The sequence below is a fragment of the Nelumbo nucifera genome, chromosome 2 (genome assembly GCF_055504915.1).
Source record: "Nelumbo nucifera cultivar China Antique chromosome 2, China Antique-T2T, whole genome shotgun sequence".
Lineage (NCBI taxonomy): Eukaryota > Viridiplantae > Streptophyta > Magnoliopsida > Proteales > Nelumbonaceae > Nelumbo > Nelumbo nucifera.
Genome location: NC_142650.1, coordinates 79,109,548 through 79,133,139, shown reverse-complemented (window position 1 = coordinate 79,133,139; position 23,592 = coordinate 79,109,548). Strand labels below are relative to the sequence as shown.

The following is a 23,592-nucleotide window of genomic DNA, read 5'->3' as shown; positions in this document are numbered from 1 at the left end:
CGGACAAAGGGTAATGATCGGGAATGCACTCTCTCTGATGGAAACCAAACTGCCGGCAGTTGATTTCAATCGTTGGAATTTTGTTTTTGCAAAATTAATTTATATATATGTACGGTTTCAAAATGTTTGCAAATGGTTTTAATTCCCGGGATCCATGTGAGAGGAGAGTGCGGCACTGTTCCTTGCAGCCGAGGGAGAGGTCCTCTCTTGTCGGGCAGTGCTTGATCATTAAGGGCTGAGAGGTTAAGTGTAAGACCATTTAGGATAATACCTGATGGGCTAATCTTGCACCTGCCCACAGTCCCTGGGTTTTTATAAGATGGCTTGGCCCAGGGACCACTTAATGTAAGTGTTGGGCCCATAGGGTTCATACGATGGACTCAAGGGGTTCATTGAGATTTTCAGTGAATTTGGTTGGGCCTTGTATTAAAGGCTGGGCCGAACCCATGTGGCTGGTGTATAGATCAATGCTTGGGTCCCACGCCATACAAAGAAGCCCAACTGGGCAGCAGATTGGAAACTAATTAAACACTGAATACTTAATGGGCCAAAAGCCCATTTCGAAGTGGGCTGATATGATCACCCATCAATGGGGCGAATTTGAGATAGAAGTTAGCAAAAAGGATTGGGCTCTTAGCCTTATCCACTCTTAGAGACCAAATTCAAATCAGATTTGAATCTGGTAACCTCCTGATAAGATCAGGAGTAAGCTAACTCTATCTGGGAAAGGGATTAAGATTATCCTCTATCCAAATACTGATTTGGATTGGGATAACTCCTAATTAGGAGATTTCTTAATCAAGAAGAAAAGAGAGGAGATTTTCGAATGAACCAAGAGAGGGAAATCAGATTTCGATCCAAGAGGTTCTGGTAAGCAAGAAAGGTTCCTGCGAATTGAGATTAGATCTCATTCTCTCCAGAAAAGAAAACAGTTCAGCCTTTTCGTTTCTGGAAATCTCCTCCTGCCGCCGCCATCTGCATTGTTGCAAGATTTGATCTTTGCAGAAAAGAAAGTCAAGAAACCTGTTCTTGACATCAGTCTTGCAAGAAAGACTGAAAGAATTCAGTGTTTAGTACATCCAGGGGATTCTTGTGAAGGATCCAGTGTGTAGGACGCACCCTGCTGGTTCTGTTCCATCCACAGCTGTGTCATCTTCAGCAGGGACAGATCTTGGAGCATTCTTTGGGCGTGAACACCAACTTTGGGAGATACTGCTTCTCCGGATCAGGTATAATCCTCCCATTTATCTTTTGGTACAGATCTGGTTTGATTAGGGTTCAAGTAGATCCTTGAATATTGTATTCTAAATTCAGGGAATATGATTCCCAGTTGGGAGAAGGTAGGAAATTTTTGAAATTCGCCCCACCCATTCCGCAACCTTTGTGGCGTCCATTAGATGGATCCTACCATTCTTTCATGGCTCTATTGTTGTCACACAACAATGGGATGGGTGATGTGCTGGACGGAACAACTCCCAACTCGTGGATGAACTTCTTCATCCACACAGCTTCTTTGGCAGCCTCACTTGCGGCAATGTATTCGGCCTCGGTCGTGGAGTCTACAGTGGACCCCTGTTTGCTGCTTTTCCAGCAAACAGAACACGATCCTATCGTGAAAACATATCCAGATGTAGACTCTCTATCATCTGGGTCTGACTGGAAATCGGCATCTGTAAACCCTTGGATCTGTAGTGAGCTACCGTCGAACACCAGACAAAAATCTTTTGTCCTTCGAAGGTACTTAAGTATGTTTTTCACAGCAGTCCAATCCTCCTGCCCTGGGTTGGCCTGAAATTTGCTTACTACACTCACTGCCTGAGCAATGTCAGGATGAGTGCACAGCATGGCATACATGATGCTCCCCACGGCAGAGGCATAGGGAACGTCTTTCATGCCATCAATCTCCTCAGAAGTCTTGGGAGACATCTTCTTGGAGAGAGTGACTCCGTGCCTGAAAGGAACATTTTCTTTCTTGGAGTTTTCCATGCTGTATCTTTTGACTATTTTGTCAATATAAGCAGATTGGGATAATCCAATTATCCGCTTCGATCTATCTCTATAGAGTCGAAGACCCAGTATATAGGAGGCTTCTCCAAGATCTTTCATGGAGAATTGCTGCAAAAGCCATACTTTCACCGTAGTTAACATTCCTACATCATTCCCAATGAGTAGAGTGTCATCTACATACAGAACCTAGAAGGTAACCTTATCCCCACTGTAGTTCCTGCAGACACAGGGTTCATCCGGATTCTGCTCGAAGTCAAACGATTTAACAGCAAAGTCAAAACGGATGTTCCAACTTCTAGAAGCTTGCTTAAGTCCATAAATGGATCTATTAAGTTTACATACCATGTTTTCCTGACCCGCAGCAATGAAGCCTTGCGGCTGCTGCATATAGATATCTTCAGTAAGATCTCCATTCAGGAATGCAGTTTTGACATCCATCTGCCAAATCTCATAATCATGGTATGCTGCTGTAGCTAGCAGGATCCTAATGGACTTAAGCATGGCCACAGGCGAAAAGGTTTCCTCATAATCGATGCCTTCTTTCTAAGTGTACCCTTTCGCCACTAGACGAGCCTTGAAGGTCTCAATCCTGCCATCGGGGCCCTTCTTCCTCTTGTAAATCCATTTGCAACCGATTACTTTTACCCCGGAGGGTGGATCTACTAGAGTCCAGACTCCATTGGCCTCCATTGAGTCCATCTCTGCTCTCATGGCCTCCACCCACTTCTGGGAATCTATGTCCAACATAGCTTCCACGTAAGTCACGGGATCCTCCTCACTAGTCAAGGTTTCCACCAGGTAACTATCCTGATCATAACCATAACGGACTGGTGGCCTGGATGCCCGAGTGGATCTTCTAAGTTGGTCACTACCTGGAACTTGTGGAACATCTCCCACTGCTCCTGAGCTCTCCTTATCAAGAACAACTTCCTGACGATGGGTGTCCAGGATATAGTCGGTTTCCAAGAATTGTGCATTTCGACTGCAGAACACTTTCTGCTCACTTGGGTCATAGAAAAGGTAACCTACAGAGCCTTTTGGGTAGCCTACAAATAGGCAACGGCTGGTCTTAAATTGCAACTTGTCTGCACTCGTTCTTTTAACGTGTGCTGGACAACCCCAAATCTTCAAGTGTCTAACACTTGGTTTCTTTCCGGTCCAAAGTTCATATGGAGTATTCGGAACCAATTTGGTTGGAACCCGATTCAGCACGTAAATCGCAGTCTCTAATGCGTAACCCCAAAAGGATGTGGGTAACTCTGAGTGTATGAGAAGCGACCGGACCATATCTAATAAGGTCCTATTCCTCCTCTCTGAAACACCGTTAAGTTGTAGTGTAGCAGGAGGAGCTAATTGTGATACTATCCCATTGTCCTTTAAGTAGTCCCTGAATTCGTCAGAGAGATATTCGCCACCTCGATCTGATCGAAGGGCTTTAATTTCTCTCCCTAACTTTTTCTCGACCACTTGTCTAAACTCTTTGAACTTTTCAAAGGATTCAGACTTGTGTCTCATTAGGTACACGTAACCATATCGTGAAAAATCATCTGTGAAGGTGATGAAATACACGTGTTGATTTCGTGTCCTAACACTCAGGGGACCACATACATCAGTATGTATTAGGTCAAGTGTGCCTGTACATCTTTCAGGCTTACCACTAAATGGCCGTTTCGTCATCTTGCCTTGTAGGCAAGGCTCACAGGTGGGAAGATCTTCTACAGCTAGAAAATCCAAAGGACCATCCTTTACCAACCTTGTGATTCGGTCAACACCGATGTGGCCAAGTCGGTAATGCCACAGACACGTGGGATTAACTGTATGACGTGCTCTCTTCTTGGGGTTTTCAACCAACGTAGTTTCGGTTATGTTAGTTTCTAGAGAAGGATGTAGAACATAGAGACCGTTCTCCAGTTCCCCGTATGCGATGAATCTGTTATTTCTTTTAATAGTAATCGTATTACCAAAGAAGACAGAATAACCATCTACACACAGTTTTGAGACAGAAATCAAATTTCTTCTTAAATTTTGTACATAAAGACAATCTTTCAGTACAACTATTCCTTCTCTAAAATATAATTCCACGGTTCCTATGGCCGCGGCTGCAACAGTTGCAGTAGTCCCCAAGTAGAGTGTGACTTCTCCTTCACTCAGCCTTCTGCTTACATTGAACCCCTGCAGTGAGTTACACGCATGAGTTGAAGCCCCGGAGTCAATACACCAGGACGCAGAAGCTACCAATAAATTGGTTTCTATAACACAAGTTTCGAAGTTACCTTTCTTGGATTCCAGGTAGGCAGGACAATTCCTTTTCCAGTGGCCGGTCTTCTTGCAGAAGTGACAGGCATCCGATGCTTTGTCTTTCTTCTGCTTCTTGCTTTTAGTGGCTTTCTTCTGAGGCTTCTTTGCCTTCCTCTTTCTCTTGCCTGTCTTGCCAGCTTCAACAAGCATGGCTACAGGCTCATCCTTTTTAATCAGTTCTTCAGCTCTTTGCAATATATTGCTGAGCTCTTGTAAGCTGACATTCAGCTTGTTCATGTTATAGTTCATGATGAACGGATTAAAGGAAGGAGGCAAAGAGTTAAGGATAGCATCTATCTGGGTTGCAAGGTCCAGCCCGGATCCAAGAGCCTCCAGTTCGTTGATGTATCCCATCATCCGAAGACAATGGTCGTGAACTTGTTGACCCTTGGACATTTGTGTGGTCATGAACTGTTTCAAGACCTTTTGTCAAGTAGAACGATTCTGCTCTTCATACATTGTCCTGAGACTGTCCAATATGTCTTTGGCAAGTTCGATCTGATCGAACTGCCTCTATATCGGATTGTCCAAGGAGGCAATGATGTAACACCGGGCAAGGGAGTTTTTCTCCTCCCATTCTTGATAGTCTCTCCTTCGGGCCTCAAAAGCCCTATATCCCAGACGCTCCGGGGCAGGATTCTTTGCCACTTTGTCAAGTTTTTCAGAAGCAAGGACCAGCATAAGGTTCCTATACCAGTCAGCATAGTTTGGGCCTTTCAACTTGTTGTCATCAAGTAGCTTTGCAAATGATCCATTTGCCATTTTCTGATAAAAGAGCAAACATCAGTCCACGACCAAATTTGATTCATGTTCATTTCATAGATGTGGATTTTAATCTACGATCCATTTCCATTTATTCGTCTCTGAGATTTCCCTCCTTTCTCAGTGACGGAAACTACGGGTTGTCTCTGGAAATGTGGGAAATCACATAGGGTCCATGAAGCCAACTGTTTCAGCTGCATAACCCCACCACCTTTCTGTGAAGGATCATATCCACTCATCATATGAGTTTTCCCTTTGGCCTCTGTCAGACAAGGTTCAGAGCCGTTTTCAGGTAAACCTTTCTGTCTAGTGAGTGCTTACCCATCATATTCATGAACGCCAAGGTACCGTGAGAGAGTTCCCATTTTCTGGTGAAGCCCCTCCCACATCGGTCTATGACGCCCCTATCATCTTATGAAACACTTAGACGAGCCCAACAGCAAATGGATAGCCCATTTTCTGGTGCGTTTCCTCTTTACTGAAGGACCCATCCTTGTGCTAATGATGGAAGGCCTTTAGAGAGTTCATCATATGAATCTCCCTATCACATGCACTCATATTGTCTGGAGGGAACAGATAATTACACCCTAGTTCTATCTTTAGGTCAAACCAAAGTGGCTCCCACTGACTTTCATAAAGCCAGATTTTGATGGGCCTAAATCGGCTAGGGTTCCGTACGAGACCTCATGATGAGGTGTGGGGCCCACCACTGAGGGAGGTCATCCAATGACCAAAAGGGACACCATGGCAATGATGTGCATTCAGCCATGGTGTGCGAAAGAGCCACTGTCGATTGAGCATGGGCCAAGTACTTATGGCCCTTGTACGTAGCACATCACACATCCATTCATCACATGTAGGGATAAATTGATCCAATCAATTAATTATCTGTAAAGCCCATTTGAAGCCCATTTTAAATCCATAATATTAACCATTAATATTATCTAGGTATATGGGCCGAATGGTTCAACCCATATAGCTTTTAAGGGTTAGGTGGGCTTTTAGCAGTTTTAACTGTTTAAAACTAGGTCTTTACAGGTTGGGCCGAATTAACCATTTAATTAAATATCAATCCTTAGGCCCATTAGTGGGAAATTAGGGCTGACTTTCAGCCTTGATTAAACCCTAGATTCGGTCCAAACAGTTTGAACCAATCTTGGTTCGAATGGGTCTAGAGTTTGATTTTTAATTAAATCTTTAATTCAAGAAAATAATCTGAAATTAATTACTGATAAAAGAAAAACAAGAATCAGTAAATCAGGGCTGTTCGCACAATCCATCCTGCAAAACAAAGGTTAGATCACAGAATGCAGTTTCACAAACTGCAAATCGCAGATAGTGATTCTCCCATCTGCGAAATCTTCTTCTCAGCGAAATCTCCCTTTCTGCGCCGCCATCTTCGATCCAAAATTAAAATAAATAGAAATCCTATTTCTATTAATAATTACATCAGATCGAATACCTATACATTGAGTCTAGAAAAATAAAAAATAAAAAAATTATTTACAGACCAAATGTAATAAATAAATCAAGAAACTGCAAATCTTGCAGGTTCCCTACGCAAACCAAGATTTCGATCTCCTCTTGTACGAACAGCCCATAAGTCAAGGAAATCATAAAGAACAATTCTAAATAATAATCAGATTTATATAAAATTAATTTCAGATTATTCGCCCATCAATTTTTGGGAACAAACTTCCCAAAACCCATATCTGCGCAAATTGGGTAGAACACCTTCTGCCCAATTGCGCAGGTTCAGATCTGAAACAGACTGGTTCAAGATTTGAACCATGGCTCTGATACCACTGAAGGGATGAGAGATCCATCCTATGGACGCCCAAAAGATTGCGGAATAAGGGGCGAATTTCAAAAATTTTTCTCTCCCTTCAACTGGGAATCGTATTCCCCATTTAGAAAATCATATTTTCAAGGATCAATTCTGAACCATAAACTGAACCAGATCTGAACCAAAAAGGAGTGGGAAGGATTATACCTGATACAGAGAAACAATATCTCCCAACGAAGGTGTTCACGCCCAAGGAAGGATCCAAAGACTGCTCCCACTGAAGATGGCGCAGTGCAGGTGGAGCAGAATCAGTAGTGTTCTTCTCCAAGAACTCTGTCCTTCGCAAGAATCAGCAAGATGGTACGTGACCACAGCTTCCTTTCAATCCTTTCTCAAAGGACTGATGTCAAGATCCAATCTTGACTTCTCCCACAAGTGGAGATCGAACTGGCAAACAGGGCGGCAAGAACAAGGAGGCGGCAAGAGAGTATTTGCAGGGAGCAGAATTCTCTCTTCTTGATTTCAGCACTAAAGAAAACCTGATGATCTGTCTGTGTATGTCTTTTAGGCTGCCGCCCCCTTCTTCTTTTATAATCTTAAAGGGATCAGCTCCTAATCAGATTAGGAGTTGCTAATCCAAATCATATTTGGGTTAGAAGTCCCTTTAAGTGATAAGGGATAATCCTTATCTTATCTAGAGATCAGATCAGCCATCTCCTAATCTGATTAGGAGGTTTCCAGATCTAAATCTTATTTAGATCTTGGACTCTCTAAGTGGATAGGGTCTAAGCCCAATCCTATTAGCTGATCCACTTCAGATTTCGCCCATTTATTAACTAAATAAACAGCCCAGTTCGAAATGGGCTTTAGGCCCATTAAGCTTATGTGCTCACTTAACCCTCTTACTGCTGCCCAGTTGGGCTTCCTTGTATGGCGTGGGACCCAAGCATTGATCTACACATCAGCCACATGGGTTCGGCCCAGCCTTTGTTACAAGGCCTGGCTGAATACACTGTTAAAGACAGTGCACCCCCTGAAACCCATCAAATGGGCTCTACGGGCCCAACACTTACCCTAAGAGGTCCCTGGGCCAAGCCACCTTGTAACACCCAGGGACTGTGGGCAGATGCAAGATTAGCCCATCAGGTATTAACCTCAATGGGTTTACACTTAACCTCTCAGCCCATAATGCTCATACACTGCCCGACAAGAGAGGACCTCTCCCTCGGCTGCAAGGAACAGTGTTGCACTCTCCACTCACATGGATCCCGGGAATTAAAACCTTCTTGCAAACAATTTAGAAACCATATATATATACTTTTATATCTTATATAAAATATATTTTGCAAAAACAAATCTCAACGGTTGAAATCGGCTGCCGGTAGTCTTGGTTTCCATCAGTGAGAGTGCATCCCCGATCATTACCTTTGTCCGACAAAGGGGCTGATCCTGTCACTATGATCACCCACTCAGATGAATTCTCGGACTGTCCCAACATACCCAGGTTTTGACCCCTGCTAAGGATCTCACTGATTGGTACATCAAAGATAGCCCAATCCGACACCTAGTGCAGTATCATAATCGAGTCTAGGGGTCGGGTGTAACTTTCCAGTTTTGCCCATCAATCTCCACGGTCCAAGGCAATACTGGAAATCTGGTCCAGTTCAAAGATTCAATTTATCCTACACTGTATGTGCCTAGGGTCTCACCCTGGCAGCTGAGACAAGCCACCCCAACCGACTTGGTGGCACTACAGTGTCAGCCTTGTCAGGATAGGTCTCCCCAGACCGACCCACTGGCTATGAACATTCTAAACTAACACGAGTCTCATTAAGTGTCCAGTTTAAGGGTATTACACAGAAACATACCAAGGGAACATGAATCAAATATGTATCTTTATTCATTTACAATAAACTCATAAAGTACATCATTCTGATTGAAGCTAAGGGCATACAAAACTGTCTAACACGGAGGTCGGCGCCCAGTACGGGACCAATGGCACAACCGCACGCGGAGAGCTCAGATGGCCGCCCACCTAGGGTCGTACCGCATCCTAGTCGTCCGCATGGTCCATTGTCAGACAACCTCAAGTATAAATAGGGCACTCCCCCCTCCAAGTAAGGGGTCTCCCAACTGGATCCAGAACTCATCCCCTCTTTGGCTTTGGGCTCTCAATTTCCCCAAGCTCTCTGGTGACCTCGTCTGAGTTCCTCGGACCTTGTCTGCCCTCTTTACTACGCCCTCACTAACTTTACCATCAGAGTCCCCGCCTCAGGTTATCGCCCGAGGCCTTTGACATTCCCTTCCTTGCAGGTACTCAGCCGCAGCTGACCTCAGACAGATTCGACCAGCCCTCGCTCGCAGCGCACTTCAGGCTCCCCTAGCCCTCGTCCTTGGCACGCCCTCAAATCCGTCCACTAGCCAACCTGTCCAAGAAGCTAAGCGAATTTACTGTGTTGTCCTCGACCAATCCGAGCATCAACATATATATATATATATATGGTTAGGTCGTTCGATTTTGGTCAATTTACAAATGGTCGGTTTGGGAAATTATTGAACCGAAGCTGACTAGAAATACTAGAAAAATGACCAACATGGGTCGAGTTGGTCAGGTTGGATGGTTTAACCACTTTGATGAAGAACCCTAGTTGAAATTAATTATTGTTATTTTTGTATTGTTAAAGAAAATTAGTAAAAATAGTATATAATATATATATAATTATAAATTTATTTAAAATTTTTTAAATATAAAACAATTGTATATTCTTATATGTTATCAGACCTTTAATAAATAAATAGCTATACCATGCAACTTGCTTAGCACACATACACTTGAAGACACCCTTCGATGATATTCTTTAATCGCTTATTCGAGTCACAACACTCCTCAAGGTATGCATCGAGTCAGATCACCTGCCAACAAAATAAATTCCAATACCCAACCAACAATATCTGACACCGTACATTTCATGAATAGTTGGTCCCACTTTTATGGTGGGCCACAATTTTATAACAAGATGTGCGGTGTCAGATGTTGGAACTTGTTTCGTTGGCAGGTAATCCCAATTCGTTGGTCATGCATGTCGTGCTTGAGGAGTGTACTTTGAGGACCGCCTGATCCCATCTTAGTGAACTCCACTATCATTATAGCCCAATAACATGACTCCAGGCCCAGGAACTTCAACCATTGTACCCTTAAAATCTGCCCCCTAAATTGAAGTGGATATAAATCTGCAGTGACCTCTTAGCCTTGGACCCAAAATGAGACATTCTTGCAAGTACTGTCACATTTAATTTGATTTCCATTTGCCACATGAACCATGAATGCTACCACTATCGACCAGTACTGAAATGGTCCAGCCAAGAGAACCCCCACCAGGCGCATGATTTAAGGGGAAGATAGCCCACCCAATTGGGGCCTATAATGATATTTCTAGCATTTCTAGGCTTTCTGGCCCATCTGATTGTTGCTCATGGCTAGACTTAACATCTATGGCTCCAGCCTCCTCTTCCTGATCATTAGTTATTTAGTATGAAGCAAGAACACTTGCTAGGCTTTACACTAATGTGCTGGCCCAAGTTTATCATCACAGTCGTAATACAACCCCGTTCTATTTACCTACATTTCGATTCGACCCACAAAGCCTTCCGAAGGAAACAACAGCTTGGATTACAATTGTGGAGGACTTAGGTTGATTGGGCTCTACAGGTGGGCCTAGAAATCGGCCTAATCTCTTTAGTCTGTTGATCTTTTCCTGCAGGTGGGGGAGACCTAAAAGCCTTTGACCTCCACTCATATTTCTTCTCTTAGCCCCCCTATGAAACACCCCAATAAAGCCTTTTCAGGCCAACCGCGAACTTAGGTAGACAACCTTTCAAACTCAATTTGATAGTCCCTGATAGATCCAATCTACTTGAGTTTAGCTAAGCTTTCATCACAATCACACGTAGGACCAAAGCAGATACAATAGAGCCTCCATGAAGCCAGCCCAAGAAACCTGAGTTGACTTCTATGAAACCATTGGAACCATAGGATAGCCTCACCTTCGAGGATATGGGAAGTCTGTTGACTAGGAGTATCATAGTATTCAATGTACCTTTCAAATTTGTAAATCCATGGAATCAGGTTGTCACCGTTGTAGATGAGGAAATCCAGCTTGGCTGTCCTCCCCACCAACCATCCTTTCCAATGTTCACCACTTCACCGTCATGGTTGTTGGCTATAGCTCCTTTTCCCAGTTGTACCATCACTGCTGCTAATGTTTCTTTAATTTCTAACAGATCACACGTGACCTTGTGCAAGTGGAGATGCGGTCAAGCTGTTTTTCAACCATCTCCGACCAAGTGCTGAGCATCCTCTGCTTCCCAAGTCTTAGATTGCAAAGCTCTAATACCTAATTGTTGGGTTCCTACGGTCCTACCCAACACAATACTCAACCTCCTCAAAGCGAGAGAGAGAGAGAGAGATTGGATATAACTACTTAAGGCCCATTTGGTTTAATACTTGAAATCGAAATTGGAATGACCCATTCTTATTCCAACTATTTATTTATCCAACGTGTTTGGTGACATATTTCCATTTCCAAGCCTATTAATATGATATGGAATATGGATATTTTGAACCTTGGGGGAGACTCAATAGATATACTAAAAATTTAGACACCAGTAAAAGCCAAGGAAACAACATGAGCAGAAAAGCTAATGTGCCGATGACCCAGTAGCTGAGATGATCACTCGTTCCCCCGAAAATGAAGGTGCGGGATCAAACGGTCAAACCTCCTGCGTGCAATCCGACTGGCCCATGGTTCAAACAATGTCTTAAATATATTTTAATGAATAAATACATTGAGACATACTGGCATCAGAATTATTCCCAGTTTCAATGCGAAGTCTTCCCTGAGAAAATGATGAATACGCAATCAATTATTGAACACCACGCATATTGCAAATATGACTGCGACAAGATTGAACCGCTCCATCTACAACTTCTATCGAAGCTCCAAAGCCTAGAACTGTACACCAGGCAAAGCTCAAGAAAGCTTGTCTATAAAGCCACCCATAAATTGTATACAATGTGATTAAAGTATTCAATTTTTATTAGGAAACTTTTGCTACTAACGTTTTCAACGCTTTTGCACCTTTCCTTATCCTAGTCCATGGGAGCTAGGGTGGTATCCACAACTCCAGTCGCAGGAGATCTTTACGAGTGTCAAGCCACAAGTGGAGCATCAATGCACATTACATAGTACTAATGTCAAGCTGACTTTTGTGGAGCTGAAAGGCAGGAGTGATCCAGCTACCACAGCTGCATTGGATGCCTGACCAGTTGAAGTACCCCAATCGAGTGTCGCAATGAACACAGGACAGTTTGCCTTCCAATCCACCCTCTTCAACTGGACAAGTAGGAGAAGACTGTCAGTAATGCATCAATCCAACAGACACAAATAAGTTGTTCATATGCAATGACATTAATTGAGTTACACAGATCATTTGAGAAGATTTTGGACATGATTGTAGCTCATAATTCATAAAATGATCAAACTTCTTTCCATTGAAGATGAAGATGTGCAAAATCATTTAAACTGCTTTACTTTTTCCTTAAGGCTCCATTTGGCTGCTCCTAAAATGCAAGGAAAATGAATAATTTTTGGAGAAATTACTAAAGGCATTTGGTTTCATGTAAACTGGCTGCCCAGAGGAAAAAAAAACATTTTCAAAACATTCCTAATTTTAGGTAAATCATTTTCAGCAAAGGTTGATCCTGGCAATTCATATCTAGCAAAACTCATTTCTCAAGTATTCAGGTTTTCTTTCCAAGTGAAGCACCAGGAAAATTAGGGATTTGATTTCTTTTCCCATTGAACATTATCTCCCCCCACCATTATGGAAATGAATTGTGGTAAAGGGTACAATGTACAAGTAAGAAACATTGTCTAGTAAACTGCAAGTATCACCCTAAAATTCTTGACAAACACAATAAGAATCTATGGTAAGATTTACGATAAACAATTTACCCATCATTTAAATCAGTAACCATTATCATTTTTAGCCCCTTTCCTAATGTCTTAGCTATTGAATTATGAATAGACTTTATTTAAGCACCCTTAATGGAAACAAAATAAAAAGAAAAACAAGGTGAATTATACCTTGTTTAGATAAGTCAGACCTATAAGAAAGTCAGATGCATTATACCTGTGGTCATCCATCGCAAGGGCTCAACAAAGATAGATGAGCACTCATACGACCTGTTATAAGGATCGCCACTTTTCTCCTTTTGCCATCCAAAATATGTCTCATCCTCGCCAGGAGTGTGATCCACAACATTATCTTGCAATGCAACAACTCTCCTGCACTTTTTACATCGGTAGGCAGGAGTGGACTTAGTCGCTTTACCTGCTGCTACCTCAGAAAATTCAGCTTCACTGGGCAAACCGGGATCAGCCCCAAACTTAGAACTGTCTATCCTCTCCCCACGGTTATATGAATCACCTGAAATAATGGATCACAAATTTTAACTCTCATAGAGAAGCTTTATCCTTAAGGTTGACGAGACATAAAAAGCATAGTGGCAAATTTAGCAATCAAGAGCACTCTAGGGATGTAATTTGGATAATCAAGGGGCAAAGCCCAGCAAATATACTTCTTGATTGGACCCAGATTGTGTCTAGGGCCCAATACTTCATCTCAATCCCTACATCAAGGGTGAAATTCCCAGTCCTGTGTTGTCTAAACAAGGTTAAAGTAGAGCAAACCAAGTCGAGTCCCTAGAAAATTCGAGTAGGAGTGTAGCTACATCTACCGTTTATAATATAGAATGGCACATGGAAATCAACCAGATTTTATTCTTCTTCCTCCTAATTAGAAATTTCCCTACTAAAATATGTAAAATCAATATGACAACATTTAAGCAACTGATTGGGACTCTCAGGAATCAAGAACTATTTTAAAAAGAGCATAGTCAGCATTAAACAATCATCCGAGGCTCTCATCATGTGAGGCAATTTGTGGGTGCACTGACAAGTGTTCTGCTAGAAAGGAAGTACCGAAAATGATTCTCTTATGCATGCATCATGTTGTTAGACAGTGTATGCCCTTAGCTCCAATCAGCATGATGTACATTATGACATTTATTGTAAATGAATAAAGTACATATTTGATTCATGTTATTATGGTGTGTTTCTGTGTAATACCCTTAAACTGGACACATAAGAGACTTGTGTTAGTTTAGAACCTTCACAGCCGTTGGATAGATCTGGGGAGATTTATCCCGCCAAGGCTGACACTGGTGTACTGCCAAGTTGGTTGGGGTGGCTTGTCTTAGCTACCAGGATGAGACCTGAGGTACATGTAGTGTGGGTTTTCTTGAAACCCTAAACCAGACCAAAATTTCAGTGTTGTCCTGGACCTTGGAGATAGATGGGCAAAACTGGAATGTTACACCTGACCCCTAAACTCAATTATGATACTGCACTAGGTGTCGGATTGGGATGTCTTTGATATACCAATCAGTGAGACCCACATAGGGGGTCAAAACCTGGGTATGTTGGGACAGCAGATAAGATAAGGGATTATCCTTATCCACTTAAAGAGTCCATATCCAAATAAAAGATTTGGATTAGGAAACTCCTAATGAGATTAGGAAAATGTCTCTTTAAGGCTATAAATAAGAGAGCAGGGTGGACCTTCAAAACACACTCACTGAATACAGAGAGAAGACAACACAGTTAGACTGATCTTGCCTTCTGTTCTTTTTCTTCCTGCTCTTGCCGCCCTACCCTGTTCGATCTCCAGTTCTTTGATTGGATCAAGATTCGATCTTGATATTGTTTCTTGCCAGAAGAAACAATCTAGAAGCTGTGCTCACTGTCCCACTTGATTCTTGCTGAAGAATCACTAGTTCTTGGTGAAGAACCATCTGCTGATCCTGCCTCATCCTAAGCTGTGTCATCTTCAGTGGCTGGAGGATTTGGTACTCTCTTTGGGCGTGAACACCTACGTTGGGAGGAGCATTCTTGCGTGGATTTCGTATCAGGTATGTTAGAGTTAGCCGAATAAGGGTAAATTAGTCAACTCACTTTGGTTAAGTTATGAGCTTATGTGGCAGTCTTATTAGAGGTTCTCTGTTCCATACTTAAGTAGGGGCAGTTTAGTCCTTGTACATTTAATTAGAAGCCTAATCACTATTAAGAGGTCGACTGATAGGGTTTAGCTATTAGGTTCGACAGTTCTTTCGTCTTCTTCTTCTTCTCTTCTTCTTCTTCTTCTCCTCTTTCTTCTTCTCCTTACTGGTTCGGACTACTGTAGCTATAGTAGAAACATGGTATCAGAGCGTGACAACTTCAGTTCGTGACAACTTCAGTTCGTGCTTTAGTTCTCTCCTTTTCTTCTCTGGGCTGTCAATGGAGAAAAGTGGTTCGTCCCAGGCCTGAAACATCACAGCTCTTCTTTTTTCTCGTGCACAGAACCTCCTTTCCTAAGAAAACAACTTCAGCAGTGAATGGTTGGCTGAAGCTCTCAAACGAAGGTTGGTTATCTCTCCTCTGTGTGCTGTTGGTATTTCTGGGTTGAAAATCTTCAAGAAGTTGAGAGGACTGATCAGAACCTAAAGAACTAGGTTGGTTGTTGCCCTGGTTCTTGAAAAAATTCCAAGAATAGGCTGTGTTTACAGTGACCAAATGGTGTAAGGGCTGCTACTGTAGGCGGCCGAATGGTGCAAGGTGTAATGCAATGGTACTAGTTGAGTTTTTGTTGGTCTTGTGGTGCCCTCTTAAAAGCGTTAAAGCAGGTCTGTATTGTGTGTGACAGCTATGGCTGTGTGGTGGTGCTTGTGATGCACAAACTCTGTTGAGTAGTTGTAAGAGAGCTTGCATGTGGTTAGTAAGTGCTGAATTAATGTCGGTATAGTCTGTGTTTTTTTTTTTTTTTGTGAAATCAGTAGTGGTGTGGATAAGAACAAAGGCGTGTGTATCTATCATTGTGTTTAGGGACTGCTGTAGGTTCTGGAACATCAAACTCTTGACAGCAGCACTTAGTTGGTGATTGGGAATTCAGATTAGAGGCAGCATTGAAAGAGTATCATGGCAGCAATGGGAGATGGCTGTAGTGATCAGAAACCTAGTGTGGTGGTTTCCTCTGACTATCTAGGTGTACAAATGACCTCAATTAAACTGAATGGTGAGAACTATGTTCCATGGGCCAAGTCGGTGGAAGTTTTTCTCAAGGCAAAGAGAAAAGTGAAGCATGTGAAAGAAGATAAACCACCGTCTGACTCTCCAGGGTTTGATGATTGGGAACAGGAGGATGCTCAAATCATGACATGGCTATGGAACAGTATGGAACCCAAAATAAGTGCCAACTTCATGTTCTTAGATACAGCTAAGGACATATGGGAACATGCCAAGAAGCTGTATTCTGGGCAAGATAAATACTACAAGGGTATATCAGCTCTATCAGGAGTACTTTGGTCTGCAACAAGGAAATAAAACCCTAGAAGAGTACTATACCAGTATGAAGAACCTTAGAAATGAACTCAATGTCTATCATCCTCTCACTCCAGATGTTAAGGTTCAGCAACAACAGAGGGAACAACTAGATGTCACAAGGTTCTTAGTGGGGTTGAAATCAGAGTATGAACCAGTTAGGGCCCAAATATTGGGGGGCTCTACCCTTCCTACACTTGAGGAAGTGTTTGCTCGGCTTTGTAGGATTTCTTTGGGACAAACAGAGAATCCCACACAGTCTGATAGATCAGCTTTTGTGACAGCCAGAGGAGGTGGATGTGGTACAAAAGGGGGAGGACATGCCTCCCGAGGAGGTCGTGGTGGTTCCATATTTGGCCGTGGTGGTGGTCGTGACTCAGGGAGAGGCCGTGGCAAAGAAAAAGGCAGCTCTACAAGGAAGTGTACCCACTGTGGGAGGGAAGGACATTCCGTAAATTTCTGTTATGATCTTCAGACTTCACTCACTCCTCTACAGTGGCATTGTCGACTGGGACATCCTTCTCTCAAGGCACTCAAGATACTAGTTCCATCTTTGAGTCATTTGTCAGTGTTACAATGTGAGTCGTGTCAGTTTGGGAAACATCGTCGTGTTCCCTTCAGTCCTAGAGTTGAAAGTCGTATGTTGAGTCCTTTTGCTTTGGTTCATTCAGATGTTTGGGGCGCCCGATCAAAATAGAGTCTTATAATGGTTACAAGTATTTTGTCACTTTTATTGATGATTGTTCAAGAATGACATGGATTTATTTAATGAAAGAAAGGAGTGAATTATTTTTCATTTTTCAAAAATTCCATGCTGAAATACGTACACAATTTGGTGTTCCAATCAAATTTCTTCGTTCAGATAATGGTCGTGAATATTTTCTAACTTCCCTTCAACGGTATTTAGAACAGCATGGCATCATTCATCAAACTTCTTGTGCATCCACTCCTCAACAAAATGGGGTGGCTGAACAGAAGAACCGTCATCTCCTTGAAACAGCTCGGTCTATTCTTCATCATATGAATGTTCCTAAACGGTTTTGGAGTGATGCTGTACTTACTGCGTGTTTCCTCATTAATCGGATGCCCTCCTTTATTCTTCATGGTCGGTCTCCCTTCTCTATCTTGTTCCCCACCTTGTCTCCCTTTCCATTAACACCTCGTATCTTTGGCTGTGTGTGCTTTGTTCACAATCTGAGTCATGGAATAGACAAGTTGGATGCACGCTCCATTAAGTGTGTATTTCTTGGCTACTCTCGGACTCAAAAATGGTACAAGTGTTACAATCCCATTACTCGGAAGTGCTATGTCTGTCCTGATGTCACCTTTTTTGAGTCTGTTCCCTTCTTCTCAGGAACTGAAGCATCTTCGTCTCCACCTTTACTTCCTCTTCCTCTTCCGGTCAGTGATCCCGTTCTAGGTGTTCCTATTGGAGTTAACTCGTCACCTCATCCAGTGCAGATCCCTACTGAATGACCACCAATTCGGCAAGTGTATACACGTCGAACGACACCGGCCCCTCCAACTTCTACCTTGTCCGCGGATCCTGTCGTTGCTCCTGTTGCTGAACCTTCAAGACTTGACCTACCCATGCCTTACGGAAAGGTAAACGTAGTTCTACTCTCCATCCCATTTCCAATTTTGTTTCAGTATCTCGCCTTTCCGCCTCATCGCCAGTTTGTTTCACTATTGTCATCTATTTACATACCTAACAATGTCCAAGAGGCTCTTAGTTCACCTGGGTGGAGGCAGGCAATGGAGGAGGAACTCTTTGCTCTTCAGCATACTCACACGTGGAAGCTCACTACTCTTCCTCCTAGTAAGCATGTTGTGGGTTGTAAATGGGTGTATACTGTTAAATACTTGCTAGATGGTAGTGTGGAGCGTCTGAAAGCCAAACTTGTTGCTAAAGGGTATTCACAGTTGTATGGAGTGGACTATATGGAGACCTTCTCTCCAGTGGCTAAGATTAGCTCTGTCCGTGTGTTAATTTCCCTGGCAGTTATGTATGATTGGCCCTTATTTCAACTTGACATAAAAAATGCCTTCCTTCATGGTGACCATATAGAGGAGGTATATATGGAGCAACCACCTGGGTTTGTTGCTCAGGGGGAGGCTGGTAAGGTGCAGACTGAAAAAGGCAATTTATGGGTTGAAACAATCGCCTTGTGCTTGGTTCGGGAAGTTTAGTGAAGTGGTGAAGAATTTTGGAATGAAACAATGCCAGGTTGATCACTCAGTGTTCAGCTATGACTCAAAAGCTGGAAAGATTTTATTAGTGGTCTATGTGGATGATATTGTCATAACTAGTAGTGACAAATTGGGGATCGACAAACTCAAGGTCTTTCTGCAAAATCATTTTCAAACAAAAGACCTTGGGACATTGAAGTATTTCTTGGGTATAGAAGTTGCTAGACAAGGTGTAAACCTGTGCCAAAGAAAATATGTTCTCGATCTATTGGACGAAACAGGACTGTTAGGTGCAAAACTGGCTGACTCCTATGGAACCAAATGTTAAGTTGAGCAGTGATACAGGGGAAATATTTGATGATCCTGGAAGGTATAGACGACTAGTGGGGAAGCTGAACTATTTGACTATCACGAGACCAGAAATCTCCTTTGCAGTCAGTGTGGTGAGCCAATTTATGCAGAACTCTCGTATATCTCACTGGGATGCAGTTTTTAGAATTGTAAGATATTTGAAGGGAGCTCCGGGCCGTGGGCTATTGTATAAACCAGGAGGAAAACTTGAAGTAGTTGGATACACGGATGCAGATTGGGCGGACTCTGTGTCTGATAGAAGATCTACTACAGGTTACTGCACATTTCTTGGAGGAAATTTTGTGGCGTGGAAGAGTAAAAAGCAGACGGTTGTGGCTAGAAGCAGTGCTGAAGCCGAGTACAGAGCCATGGCACACACTACATATTAGTGTGGTTGAGGAATCTCCTACAAGAAATCGGGTTCCACATGGATAAACCTATGAAGTTGTACTGTGACAATCAAGTTGCGCTCCATATCTCATCCAACCCTGTTTTTCATGAGAGAACAAAGCACATAGAGATTGATTGCCACTTTGTGAGGGAGAAGGTTCTTACTGGAGAGATAAGCACAGAACATGTAAGCTCAGGTGATCAGTGGACAAATTTGTTTACAAAAGCCTTAAGCTCAGGGAGAGTGAACTATATATGTAACAAGCTGGGATTATATAACATATATTCTCCAGCTTGAGGGGGAGTGTTAGAGTTAGCCGAATAAGGGTAGATTAGTCAACTCACCTTGGTTAAGTTATGAGCTTATGTGGCAGTCTTATTAGAGGTTCTCTGTCCCATACTTAAGTAGGGGCAGTTTAGTCCTTGTACATTTAATTAGAAGCCTAATCACTATTATAAGGTCGACTGATAGGGTTTAGCTATTAGGTTCGACAGTTCTTTCATCTTCTTCTTCTTCTCTTCTTCTTCTTCTTCTCCTTCTCTTTCTTCTTCTCCTTACTGGTTCGGACTACTGTAGCTACAATAGAAACAAGGTATATCCCTCCCTTAATTTGGTTTCAAATTTGGTCCGGTTTGGTTACAAGAACAAACCTTGAAAATGCCGTTTTATAAATTGGGAATAGGATTCCCAGATGGGAGTAAAGAAATTTTTGAAATTTCGCCCAACCTTCTTATAGGGTTCGGCCATCCATATGATGGATCTCCCATCTTTAAGTGACAAGACAACATAACTCAGGATCCATTGAACATATATTACGATATTGCCTATTGGAGAGATTATCAATTTGGAGAACTAGAAAAGATGTATTGGAAGTCCAATATTCATCAGTGATGTGGAGTAAATGGGAAGAAACAGGAGAGTTCATTTACAACGAATAGGCTTCTTTTAAAGCCCTAAGGAGTAGTTCCTCACCCTTGTTCTTGGATGCTAGTCACGATGGAATTCAAAGGTATTTCTAATACCAGTATGTAAAGAAACCTTCCCTAGATTTTGCAGTCCTAAAGCATCCCCCCTAGTGTTGAACCTTCACTCCCTACTCACAATTTTTTTTTTCTTTTTTGATAAGCACTCCCTACTCAAAATACTACTGCTACAAAATATTGAGATTTGATGGCATCTTGGTCAGAAATCCCGATCATCTAGGGTACGAGTATTTTAAGTCAAACAGAAGCATTTTGCAGGCCTCCAGTATTGGCAAAGCAGACTCCAAAGCAAGCCATTGTAAGAGACCTTCAAATAGATAGAAATGCAACTCGTGTCTCTATACTCAACTTCTACACTTGATTTAGCCACAACATTTTGTTTCTTGCTCTTCCAGGAAATAAAATTGCCACATAAAAACATATAATACCCCGTTGTTGACATCTTAACTATTGGTGATCAATCCAATCAACACCTGTAAACACAAACACAATCAAATGACCATATCCTCTTTAAATAATCCCCATTCCAGGTGATCCCTTAGGATACTTTAGGATTCTATATACAACTTCAAGATGAGAAGAGAGAAAAGAGAGAAGAAAGAAATTGTCGATCTGTTTAGAGAATGATTAGATTGTCTTAATCCACCCTAAGCAGTCGACTGACCATTATATTAATAATAAAATAATGCTGAATTACACATATGCCCCTATTTATGATAAATAGTGGGCAGGAGTGTCCATAAAATAAGATAAAGACTCCTTTATCCTACTGCCGATACACCCAGAAAGACTATTCTTTTAACACTCCCCCTCAAATTGGTGAATATATATCATATATATCAAATAGACCCATCTTGTTAGTCATAAAATCAATATGAGGATGATGTAGGGCCTTGGTTTATAAATTAGCTAATAGGTCCCATGTCCTCACAAATGGTATGTCAATATAACCACTTTGAGTCTTTTCTCTAACAAAGTGGTAGTCTACCTCAATATGTGGAAAAGTTAGAAAACGAGACAGGAAGAGGAAGAGAATCACCCAGTGGAGAAGGATGCGGATCGGTAAATGAGAAATATGGAGTAAACTCATGAAAGGTAACTTTAGCACTAACAAAGTGATGACAAGGAGGACTATTACACTTGTACCCTTTCTAAGTCTTTGAATATCCCAAAAAGACACTCAACTATATGGGGTTCAAACTTGTTACATTGACAATCAAAAAGATAGGCAAACACATCCGAAAATAGAAGGTGCTAAAGCAAATAAGGGAGCATTAGGAAACAAGATAGAATGAGGCATCTTATTTTCAAAATTGATGAGGGTATTCTATTAATGAGGTTACAAGCGATAAGAACATCACTCCAATAAACCTTTGGCACATTAATCTGGATAAGAAGGGCTTGTGCAACTTCTAGTAGATGGCAGTTTTTGGGTTCAACCACACCATTCTGTTATAGTGTATCAACACAAGATGTTTGATGTATGATTCCATGCTCATTGTAAAATTCAGTAAATGGTGAAGACATGTATTCTTTAGCATTGTCAGATTGCATAACACAAATAATAGAGCCAAACTAGGTTTTTATTTCTGTAAAGAAAGACTTGAATTCAGGCCTCTCCTTTAACAAATATAACCAGGTAACTCCTAAAAAATCATCCACAAAAGTAACAAAATACTTGAACCCCAAAAACACACTATAGGACACGGACCCCAAAAGGTATAAACACAATTCATAGCTCAAAGAGGAAAAACAACCCGATGATGCTTGCTAAGCTAACACGCATCACACTCAAAACTTGTGTCGAACAGAAGCAAAGGAACCATGACATGAAAACTCTAAAATGAAGGATGACTTAGCCAGGAATGAAGTTGAAAAGGAGACATACCAGGAGAAGACTGTAAGGCAATGTTGGTGTGAAAATTTTAATAAATTCTCGTGCAACATAATTCACTCAATCAAGTGATTGATTTCTTATTATTTTGGGTAAGGCCCATTCAGGGAATCATACGGATTGTTCCCCTTAATTACATCTCCACAAGAAAGTAGAGAACACCTTTTGATTCTGACTTGGAGAAATGAATGCATAGAACAAAAGAAAATAACAATAGGGTACTTATAAAGAACTATTCATTTGCATTTCTTTTACATCAAGTGTACAAGAATGAGAAGAAGGAAAAAGAAAATACAATTGAGAAACTATACAACAATACATTTCTCTTTTCTTTTTGATACAAAGAAAATTCCCTTCTCACTCCTTTCTTTACAATAAGCTATATAGTCAATCAGATGAAATTCTGACTGTAAACAACCTTAATCCTTGGATTTTTGCATACAAAAAGGGAATCGTAGGCAATCAAACTGAACATTTGATTGTAGACAGTTTTTATCCCTCTGCTCTTCATTTTCATTTGAAGGGAACCATAACCATCCTTGAGAATTAGACTGTAGATGGTTTAATCCCTAACTTTGTCTCAGAAGAGGGACCATAATCAACCAAGTAGAGGCACTTGGTTGTAGATGGTTTATTTCCCTCTATTTCCTTTCTCCAAAGTTTAAATAAAAGAGAGAGAAAGAAGGATACATAGCAGAAGACATATACTAGAAGTATTCACAGAGAGGACTTTCCTTTTTCTACCTGTATTAGTGAGACTTTTCCTTCCCTGCCTTCCCTTGAGCACTTCTCTTTTCTTCTCTCTTTATCTTTGCTTTTCTTAAGGATCTCTTGAGATAATTTTCCCCAAAGAGTGTCTCCCCTCCTCTAGCTTCCCCTTAAGGAGCCTAAATAGGGAGTGAGGTAGTTATGTAACTACCTCCTCCTACGTGAAGGACACCTGTCCCTCCCACTTAAAGAAAGGCAATCCCATACGAGATACTTTTTTATAGTTTTGATGATTTGGCTAGCAAACTAGCCAACCCATTTATTTGGGTTATTAAATTATTAATATATTTGGATTAAAAAAAATGCCTTCAATAGGTAGTAAGTCCTAAGCCACCTTGCAAATACTATAGACCACCAGATCCAACTCCACCAATCTGCCTCTTCGTTTTTAAGTCCTAAAACACACAATAAGAAGGATAAAAGGTAACAAAACAATTTAGTGATTTTGTAGACTTACTCACAGACATAAGATTTGAAGGAAGGTGAGGAACATGAAGATCAATTGATAAAGATAGTTGGGATGTTGGGTTCATATAACCTATGCCAGATATTGGAGATTTATATCCATTAGCAAGAGTGACATGTTGGACATAAGAAGACAAAGAAGTTAATTGAGAAAAAATAGATGAAGTACCTGACATGTGATCAGCTGCTGAGTCAATGTCCCATGAAGGTGATGAGGT

At 41.6% G+C, this 23,592-nt stretch overlaps 1 protein-coding gene across 2 annotated transcripts in view; it reads right to left on the bottom strand.

The window, feature by feature from the left end:
• Positions 1 to 11,661: 11,661 nt before the first annotated feature.
• Positions 11,662 to 23,592, bottom strand: part of LOC104589528 (uncharacterized) — an 83,840-nt gene continuing 71,909 nt past the window's right edge. Inside the window, exons 6-8 of one of the 2 annotated variants that reach the window (XR_016082467.1) lie at positions 13,046 to 13,342; positions 11,992 to 12,246; positions 11,662 to 11,865 (exon numbers count right to left, since the gene is read on the bottom strand). Coding sequence is in view for 1 of the 2 variants with exons in the window: in XM_010247875.3 (XP_010246177.1) it covers positions 12,092 to 12,246; positions 13,046 to 13,342 (452 nt within the window). In the remaining variant the exon portion in view is untranslated. Of the gene's footprint in view, positions 12,247 to 13,045; positions 13,343 to 23,592 lie in introns of both variants that reach the window. The other variant, XM_010247875.3, reaches the window with a different exon arrangement.